Consider the following 9,623-nt stretch of genomic DNA (forward strand, 5'->3'; position numbering starts at 1 on the left):
AATAATGTAATACTGTAAATAAAGGCTGCTGGTCAGAAACGTAACACTTCCGGTTCGACAGTAGCGTTTGTTTTGACACCGGATTGTCCGAGGAGCGTTTGAACGCACCACCATAGTTTTCTCCTGCAGTTCCTGACTCCAGTGGGTCAGAGTCAGAACGCCTCATGACCAGAAGCATTTTTGTGCGCTTTTTGGCGTTGAAACGCAGTTCCCGTTTAGGTAAGAAGGAGTTGGCCGAGCAGGGTGGGGGTCTTCCAGGCGTGGAGAAGCTCTGAGTGTCGATGGCAGCAGTTTTACTACAGAACAACGATGCCTCAGCAGCAGATTCAGACACCGCTGTCGTTTTCGTTGATCGCATTTGCGCTGTCGATTCTCGCCATGTTCATCTTTTTGAACGAGAAAGGTAACATGAAGGGAAACTTTTGAAATTTTAATTTAATTTGATCACCACCGCTGTGTTTCGGATACAAGGTTAGCTCTTTTAAATGGAGCATGGCTGTGGAGTCCGCGGGCTTTAGGACCKGGCGGACACCTCAGCGACGGGGCGGGCGGTAAAAATTAACCTCAGAGGACTGATCAGAGGTCAGTTTGGAAAAACGCTCAATGAAAGCAAAGGTTGAGATAAGAGCTCCGGAAGCTGACCCCTACTCAGTTTATCCATAATAATAACAACAAACTACGCCATTTTATTACGACGTAAGGGGATAAACATAAGCTGCTAAGGTTTGGCTAGCACACACACACACAGTTTGCTTATTTACACGCTTTTGTTATGAACCCAAAGTTCAAAGCTAAATTTGAAACCACTTCAAGGACTTCCCGTAAGCTAGTATCAAAATGGCCACAGGACGTTGTGTGGGTTAGCTGCATCCCGCCGCTTTGATGCAGATCTGGACCAGACCTTTATTTTGCAACATTCAACTCCTCAGTTCGGGGGACTAATCCGGTTCGGTTCAGCCAGCATGCTAGCCAATACAACACGGGGCTTCCTGTGGTCGGACGTGGAGACGCGGACCTTGCTGAACATCTGGGGGGAGCAGGACATCCAGACGGCGCTGGACGGAAACTTCCGGAACAGCTTCGTGTACCGCGACGTTGCCCGCAGGCTGGGAGCCATGGGCTTCGAGAGGACGCCGGAGCAGTGCCGGGTGAGGATCAAAAGCCTCAAAAGGCAGTACCTGCTGGCCAAGGAGGGTAACCTGAGGAACAACGGGCAGTATCACAAGATCTGCAAGTTCTATGACGTCATGGAGAGTATTCTGAGCAACCGGCCGCCTCTGGACGCGCAGGAGTTGATGATGGAGAGCGGGGCGGGAGGTGAGGAGGCCGGGGACGGCCTGGAGGAGGATGGAGAGGATGTTCAGGATGTGGAAAGCTCAGGAGAGTGTCCCTATCCTGCTGAGACTGAAGTCAAGCTGGAATATCCGACTGTCCCCATCCCTATCCCACTTAAAGTCACAGTTGGCAACAACAGTAAGTCATTTTCTTTCTCTTTTTTTATTATTTTACACTCTTCTGCTGTTGGAGTCATTATGTGTTTGAAAAGGTTTTAAAGTACCATTTCTCCTTTAGRCGCTACATCAAGACCACACAACAGCAGCCAGTCAGCCAGTAATCTGTCAGCGAGAACGCCGAAACGACCCAGGAAGCGGCGCTCCAACTTCCCCATGGAGAAACTGATGGAGCAGTTCCTGGAGCAGAGCGCCCAAGCCGAGGAGAACTTCTACCGCGTGGAGGAGCAGCGCCTGCAGGCGGAGGACCGCCGCCGGGAGACGGAGCACGCCCGGGAGCTGCACATGCTCCAGATGCTCGCCCAGATGTTCTCCAGCATCAGCTCGGCCCGACCTGGCTCCGCCGGCAAGGCGGCCCATCCTCCGACCCGCGCTCCGGTCATCACCGGCGTCTCGCCGCCGTCGCACATGTGTGGACGCGCCTCGCCCCAGAAAGACTGTTTGAGCGCAGATTCATTAGGTATTAGCTCAGGTGTTGTGGAGGTGGAACGTGTAAAGAGAAAATTAAACACGAGGCGGCTGTAGTGTCTACCTGATCCTGATTTGACTCTTAGCTTATTGAAAAAAAGAATGGATTGACACTAATTAAGTCACGTTTAATTGTTTTTAATGTAGTTTAAAACTTTCATGTTGTTTGTTTCCTTAGTGTTCGAGCGCTACTGTAGTTTGGGCTCTTCGTCCCACAGAGGCATGGACGATGACATCTTCTCACTAGTAAAGAGCATCGTTCCTCCGCTTACGTCCAAGAAGCACAAGGGACAAGACGGGCGTGTTGGGATCATTGGAGGATGCCAAGAGTAAGTCACACACTCAACAAAAACACAACACCGTATAAAAACAATGGGCCTCATGCAAGGACATGTTTGTATTCTTATCCTAAATTTCTCTTACTTTTGTTCGTACAAAGGGTTCGTACAAACATGTCACGTCAGATTCAACAAACTCTTCTATCTTCAGGAAAAGTGTGTAAATGAGCTGCRTAAATTCCACCTGTTTGTATCCAGCTGCTCGTGCACGCGAGAGGAGATTAACATAATTACCACCCCAAAAACACCATATAAGGCTATGATTCCTGCTTCAGATACAAGGAAGTGTCCATTCATGAAAAYGACAGTGAAAATTAAAAAGAAAAACTTTACGAGTTCAGAGATTGAAGTCCGTCTGTCAGAGATCCAGAAAAGAAAATCTGTCATTTTTAGCAGGTCAGCTGTGGAATAAAAAGAGCTGCTAAAAGTATAAACAACTGTGTTAAATCATTTTCATTTATTCAGAAGCCGCAGCGCTGCGCACCGTCCCCCCCGCATGCGGTCGAAAGTGGTCTCAGTTGCAGTTCTGAAATAAGCATTTTAAAATGTTTTCAAAATAAGTCTGGCACTTTGGAGAACACCCAGGACTTGCTGGAGGGATTGTGTATCCCCTCTGGCCTGGGAACATCTCGGAGTCCCCCAGGACGAGCTGGAAGGTGTCGCTGGGGAGAGGGAAGTCTGGGTCTCTCTGCTGCTGCCACCGAGACCCGATCCCGGATAAGCGACAGAAAACAGTATTGTTAGTCCAAATTATTACATTTAAAATTATAATTCTAATTCAAGCAGAATATCATATTGTCAAGATAATTATGGAGTGTGATTTATTTTCAACTCAAAATATCTTCAAACTAACAAAATATAAAGTTATTAGGGAGGAAAAACCGTCTGGATAACAACAGACTGACTGCTGGTAAAATATACGACAGGTCTGGACCACTCGTGAATTTTGTTCGTATCTGAAAAAAATCTTAGAATACGAAAACATTGGTGAATGCCACAAATTCTCCCAAATCACTTGTACACACAACTTAAGAACAAATCTGTGCGTACGAACGGTTTTTGCATGAGGCCCATTAACCCTAAATCCTTTATTATTATTATTATTATTATTGTTATTATTGTTATTATTATTCTCTTTAAAGCTACACCGGAGCTCCTTACTTTGCTGCCATTTCTGCGCTCAAAGTGGTGAGCTGAAGCCTTACTTTAATATTATACAGTCAAGTTTTGAGTCAAAGTCAACAGCATTCTTTTTTTCCAGGGTGCTGACCTGTCTCATGTGTTCTGCACTAAAGATGCTGCGACTGTAATCAAATCGTACAGCCCTGAGCTTATAGTGCACCCTGTTCTGTAAGTACAAACCCACACTGATTAGTAATTAAGTGCCATTTTGACAGAGCATGTAGAATTTTGCAGTTTTCTTCAGAATATTGTGTAGAATTTGCAGAAAATGATTTTATTGTTTTAAATTTTTCCAAAAAACACCTGTGACGTGTCACCTTGTGTGTATTTAGGGACAGTCCGAACGCAGTGGAGGAAATCGAAAAGTGGCTCCCACGACTTCACAGCCTTGTTGTGGGACCAGGTCTGGGCAGAGAAGAATCTTTACTGAAAACGGCCAAGGCAGGTGGAAGATATTTGTCTGAGGAAAAAGGGGGAAAAAAAGGAGAAACTAACTACTAGTATATAACCAATAAACTAGATTAACAAACTCAGCCGCACTAGCTACGTTTACATGGACATAAGTAATTGGATTAAACGGTCATTCGGAATAAAAATGCTTATGTAAACAGCCCGTTTGGATTATTCTGGTCCGATTGAGCTCGATCCGAATAAATTTTTAATCCAAATGAGAAGGATGGGTTATGCCGATTGATAATCGGAATGACGTTCATGTAAACAATCAGATCATCTTATTCTGATTGTGGAAAACTGACCTGAGTGCGCATGTCTGCTGACTTTCTGCTCTTTAGAGGAGGCGGGGCAGCAGCGCTGTAGTTTCCAGCTGCGCTGCACCGCGCAGAACTTTTCCTCCTTGCTCTCTTAACAGATTAAAAAAGGAGACAAACAGCAGATGTTGCTTCGCAAAAAATAAATAAATAAAAAACACGTATTGCTTCATCTGCAGCTCAGCCGAGGAGTAACGACGTCTCTCCCGTTATTAAAAGCTGACACGAATCCATCCTGAGCGCACCGAAGAGCTTTGTTTACGTTACACGGAAGTAGAGCTGAAGGTTTACAACACTGCGCATATTATTCTGAATAAAAGTCCAGTGCGTGTAAACACTTGTCATGATCGGATTGTGTCCATGTAAACAGTACATTCGGATTATTTAATTTGAATACATTTCAATCTGATCAAAAAATTTTGTGCGTGTAAACATAGCTTCTGTTTTGAGGACTTGTGGGAAGATGAGTCCATAACGATGCCAGAGGTCATAGGGGTCAAAAAGCTCCCCGGTGGCAGAGCATCAGGTGTGGACAAGATTTGCTCGTGACGCTAAAGTCTTTTGATGTTTTGGGTCTGTCATGGTTTTGCAGAGTAGCAGACTGGGGTGGTGGTTTCATTTTTTAAAAGGGGGACCAGAGAATGGATATCCCCCAGGAGGAACTGGAGAGTGTCACCAGGGAGAGACATGTCTCTCCTAGATTTGTTGCTTTTATGACCTGATAAGCAACGAAGAAGAATGAATGTTATTTTGTGATAAAAGAAGATTCACATATTTAATTTTTCAACTTTGTGAGACAGAACAACCTTAGTTTGCATATAAAAACACCTGAGAGCAATGCATGTTTTGGACAAAAAGATGAATAGTTTTTTGTCTCTTTCAGGAAGTGATCGAGCGGTCTAAAGCAAGAGATATTCCTATAGTTATTGATGCAGTAAGTGTTGAATAAATTCAAGTTTTAGCTGTTGAACACATGAGCTTCTTTGTGCAGGGTCATTCAAGCGTTGGTTGTTTTTCAACAGGATGGATTATGGCTCGTTACGCAACAACCATCTGTCATCCAGGGGTACCAGAAGGGTATCCTCACGCCTAACTTCATGGAGTTCACTCGACTGTTTCAGGCACTGGTGGGTTTATTTAGGTGGAGTTCTGTTAGTCAGTAGTTCGTGGCGTTTGATGTAATTCGTTTTGCTGATGTAGCTTCTCGTGTTGTTTTYAGCACCGTGAGCCCATGAACAGCAGTGATCATCCGTGCAGCGTCATGCAGCTCAGCCAAACGATGGGTAACGTCACGCTCGTGCTAAAGGGCGAACAGGACCTCATTTCAGACGGCAGCAAGGGTTGGTATCAAACACACTGACTTTTATTTTCAGTGGCGAAATCTCCACGAAGCTATGAAGCATCTTTTTTGTGACTTTGTGTTGTGTTTGTAGTGTACTCGTGTAGTGTTGAAGGCAGTGGGAGAAGATGTGGTGGACAGGGTGATCTCCTGTCCGGATCTATGGGAGTCCTGGCCCACTGGGCTCATTCTGCTTCAGCAGCAGGAGGGATCAGAGGGTGAGAAGACCTCTGACTTTAAAGTTTTATGTTATTACGACAAGTAAATATAGTGAAAATAGCATTCCTTGAAGAAAGGTGTATTGCCCTACATTACATGCTGAAATTTTCAAAGATCTTGAGCGAGCTCTTAGTGCTTTGAACATGTGTTGGGGGTGACTCTCAGCTACTACCACATCAAAGTTTAGCTTCATCTGTAAAATTGACTGAGCTTCGGCCATTTTTGTATTTTCYAAGGCCAGTTGGTTGTAGTAGACTTCTACAGTGGGGAGAACAAGTATTTGATACACTGTTGATTTTTCAGGTTTTCCCACTTGCAAAGCTTGTAGATGACTGTAATTTTTATCATAGGTACTCTTCAACTGTGAGTGATGGAATCTAAAACAAAAATCCAGAAAAATACAATGTATGATTTTTAAATAATTAATTTCCATTTTATTGTGTGAAATAAGTATTTGATACACCAGAAAAATGAAACTTAATATTTCGTACAGAAACCTTTGTTTGCAATTACAGAGATCAGACGTTTCCTGTAGTTCTTGACCAGGTTTGCACACACTGCAGCAGGGATTTTGGCCCACTCCTCCATACAGATCTCCTCCAGAGCCTTCAGGTTTCGGGACTGTCGCTGGGCCACACGGACTTTAAGCTCCCTCCAAAGATTTTCTATTGGATTCAGGTCTGGAGACTGGCTAGGCCACTCCAGGACCTTAAGATGTTTCCTACGGAGCCACTCTTTAGTTGCCCTGGCTGTGTGTTTTGGGTCGTTATCATGCTGGAAGACCCAGCCACGACCCATCTTCAGTGCTCTTACTGAGGGAAGGAGGTTGTTGGCCAAAATCTCACGATACATGGCCCCATCCATCCTTCCCACAATATGGTGCAGTCGTCCTGTCCCCTTTGCAGAAAAGCATCCCCAAAGAATGATGTTCCCACCGCCATGCTTCACGGTTGGGATGGTGTTCTTGGGGTTGTACTCATCATTCTTCTTCCTCCAAACATGACGAGTGGAGTTTAAACCAAAAAGTTCTATTTTTGTCTCATCAGACCACATGACCTTCTCCCATTCCTCCTCTGGATCATTCAGATGGTCATTTGCAAACATCAGACGGGCTTTGACATGCGTTGGCTTGAGGAAGGGCACCTTGCGTGCACTGCAGGATTTTAATCCTTGACGGCGTTGAGTGTTAGTGATTGTTTTCTTTGAGACTGTGGTCCCAGCTCTATTCAGGTCATTGACCAGGTCCTGCCGTGTAGTTCTGGGCTCATTCCTCACCTTCCTCAAGATCAATGATGCTCCACGAGGTGAGATCTTGCATGGCGCCCCAGACCGAGGGAGATTTTCYGTTATTTTGTATTTCTTCCATTTTCTAATAATTGCACCAACTGTTGTTGCCTTCTCACCAAGCTGCTTGCCCATTGTCCTGTAGCCCATCCCAGCCTTGTGCAGGTCTACAATTTTATCCCTGATGTCCTTACACAGCTCTCTGGTCTTGGGCATTGTGGAGATGCTGGAGTCTGATTGAGTGTGTGGACAGGTGTCTTTTATACAGGTAACGAGTTCAAACAGGTGCAGTTAATACAGGGAATGAGTGGAGAACAGGAGGTCTTCTTAAAGAAGAACTAACATGTCTGTGAGAGTCAAAACTCTTACTGGTTGACAGATGATCAAATACTTATTTCACACAATAAAATGGAAATTAATTATTTAAAAATCATACATTGTATTTTGCTGGATTTTTGTTTTAGATTCCATCACTCACAGTTGAAGAGTACCTATGATAAAAATTACAGTCATCTACAAGCTTTGCAAGTGGGAAAACCTGAAAAATCAACAGTGTATCAAATACTTGATCTCCCCACTGTAGATTTGAGAGGACTTCAAAATGTAATCAGTTAGGTGGTCATCCACTAATCACTTTTCAAGAGTTTCATTCGAATCCATCCAGTGTTTCATGAAGTATTTAGCTAACATAAACTCACACAGGCATACACAAAACCACCTGCTCTCATGAAAGCAGGTGACAATTACAGTATTACATGTGTAACTGATGATTGTGAAAAATCTAAATGTAAACAAAGCATCAGACAGAAATGTGTCTAGTAATTGTAGGGTTTGTGTCTCCTAACACATAACTCTCACTTTCTTTCAGAATGAATCCATCAGTGGTTGCAGCATTCGGAGCCTGTTCACTCACCAGACACTGCAACAGACAAGCATTTCATCGACACGGCAGGTCTACCACCACCTCAGACATGATCCAGGAGATCGGTCCGGGCTTCAAGGAGCTGTTTGAAACCTGAAAATCTGTAACTTCTCGTACAGAGGTGTCTGTTCCTGGCCCTCGAGGGCCACTAAACCTGCAGGTTTTAAATGTTTCTCTGTTTTAACAGCTGATTCGAATGAATGATTGATCAGCAGGCTTTTGCAGAACTTGAAGACCTGCTAAAGAGCAGTGAAACAACTAAAACACGCAGGATAATGGCCCTCAATGACCAGGATCGGACACTAATGTATCTAGTATTAAGCTAAATTACAAAAATGTTTAAATGTGTTCTTAACAAGCTGAATAAAGGTCAGAGTGTGGACTATGTGGTCAAGCAAAGCACTTTGAATTTGTTAAAACAAAAATATGCACTTCGATGTTTTATTTTTTTATTTTTGGTAAATTAAATAAAACGTTAAACAACATATGTCAGTGAAATACTCCAAAGAGTAGAAATATATCAAGACAAAATGCAAACCTCAGATTTTTTTCATAAACCAAATAAAAACTGTAAACTTGTTTGGCACTTAAAAAATAGTAAATCAAAAAYGGAAACCAGTCTACATGATAGCTATACCGGCAACTGGCTGCAGATGGCGATGTTGGCTCATCAAACGTGAGTACGGTATTTCTGCACAAAAATAAAACCGTAGCAGTAGTCTCATTCCTCTTATTCAATGTGCGCAAAACCCAAGAAAAGGAAGGTTGACTCGTTCAGAGCTGAAAGTTTCACTGTAACATRAAAATTCACAGACAAAAGGAGGCTCAGGCTCCAGTCAGGAAGGATGAGTTGCCGCTCTGAAAGTACAGCGCATGCGCACAGCTGGCCTGGTATGGCAAGCCGTTGGCGCGCGTTATTTACGGCACCGCGCGGTGGCGCCACCGCGCGTTCGGATTTGCACGTAAATGTACGCCCGATTTATGACCCCAACGGCTTGCCATAGYCTSGCGCAAACACAACYGTAGCAGTACGTGACTACATCGAAAGTGGATGACAAAGAAGAAAATAAATACATACGCAGAGGTAAGATTTTATGCCTACAACTTTAATACGAGATAGCAGAGATGCGCATTGTTTGATGCCATTATTTTACTTGGGCCACGTTTCATTTAGTTACCCGCTAAGCTAGCACGCTAACAAAGCTAATTCAGCAAACGTTTTGTTTATGTAAGATAATGTTTAGACTAATCTGTACTGCATACAGAAACCAAGTGAGTATTACGTGTAGGCCTAACACTGACATTTCTACGTTTTACTGTCACATTATGACTTCATGTACTCCGTTACAGTTGGCTAAGTAGCCAAATAATGTTATTTATTTAGTAAATTCTTTAAAAACAACAAAAAATTATGTACAATAAAAATACAAATCACAAATACAAATGAAAGGCGACAGAAAGAAGAAAAATATATAGTATCTGCGTCTTTTTCTTCTCCAATTTAAAATTTAAACAGTAATCTACAAACAAAAACCTCAAATCCTTGTTGAACAACATTTCGTATGAACACACACACACACACACACACACACA

At 43.4% G+C, this 9,623-nt stretch overlaps 2 protein-coding genes across 4 annotated transcripts in view; both read left to right on the plus strand.

The window, feature by feature from the left end:
- Nucleotides 1–84: 84 nt before the first annotated feature.
- naxd (NAD(P)HX dehydratase) lies at nucleotides 85–8,429 on the plus strand. Of its 3 annotated transcripts, XM_014017517.1 has the most exons (11): nucleotides 422–1,473; nucleotides 1,573–1,971; nucleotides 2,158–2,308; nucleotides 3,460–3,505; nucleotides 3,579–3,667; nucleotides 3,832–3,940; nucleotides 5,150–5,200; nucleotides 5,289–5,393; nucleotides 5,486–5,606; nucleotides 5,700–5,823; nucleotides 7,977–8,429. In XM_014017517.1, exons 1-11 carry the CDS (start codon nucleotides 963–965, stop codon nucleotides 8,125–8,127), a joined length of 1,857 nt encoding a protein of 618 aa, XP_013872971.1. In that variant the 5' UTR covers nucleotides 422–962; the 3' UTR covers nucleotides 8,128–8,429. The 3 variants fall into 3 exon arrangements, with proteins under 3 accessions (XP_013872973.1, XP_013872972.1, XP_013872971.1); XM_014017519.1 differs by lacking the exons at nucleotides 422–1,473; nucleotides 1,573–1,971 and adding an exon at nucleotides 85–219; XM_014017518.1 differs by lacking the exons at nucleotides 422–1,473; nucleotides 1,573–1,971 and adding an exon at nucleotides 234–403.
- Nucleotides 8,430–8,976: 547 nt separating this feature from the next.
- Nucleotides 8,977–9,623, plus strand: part of ing1 (inhibitor of growth family, member 1) — a 2,822-nt gene continuing 2,175 nt past the window's right edge. The window contains exon 1 of the mRNA XM_014017521.1: nucleotides 8,977–9,114. The gene's annotated coding sequence lies outside the window, so the exon portion shown is untranslated. The remainder of the gene's footprint in view (nucleotides 9,115–9,623) is intronic.

This window comes from Austrofundulus limnaeus, unplaced genomic scaffold (assembly GCF_001266775.1).
Source record: "Austrofundulus limnaeus strain Quisiro unplaced genomic scaffold, Austrofundulus_limnaeus-1.0 Scaffold171, whole genome shotgun sequence".
NCBI lineage: Eukaryota > Metazoa > Chordata > Actinopteri > Cyprinodontiformes > Rivulidae > Austrofundulus > Austrofundulus limnaeus.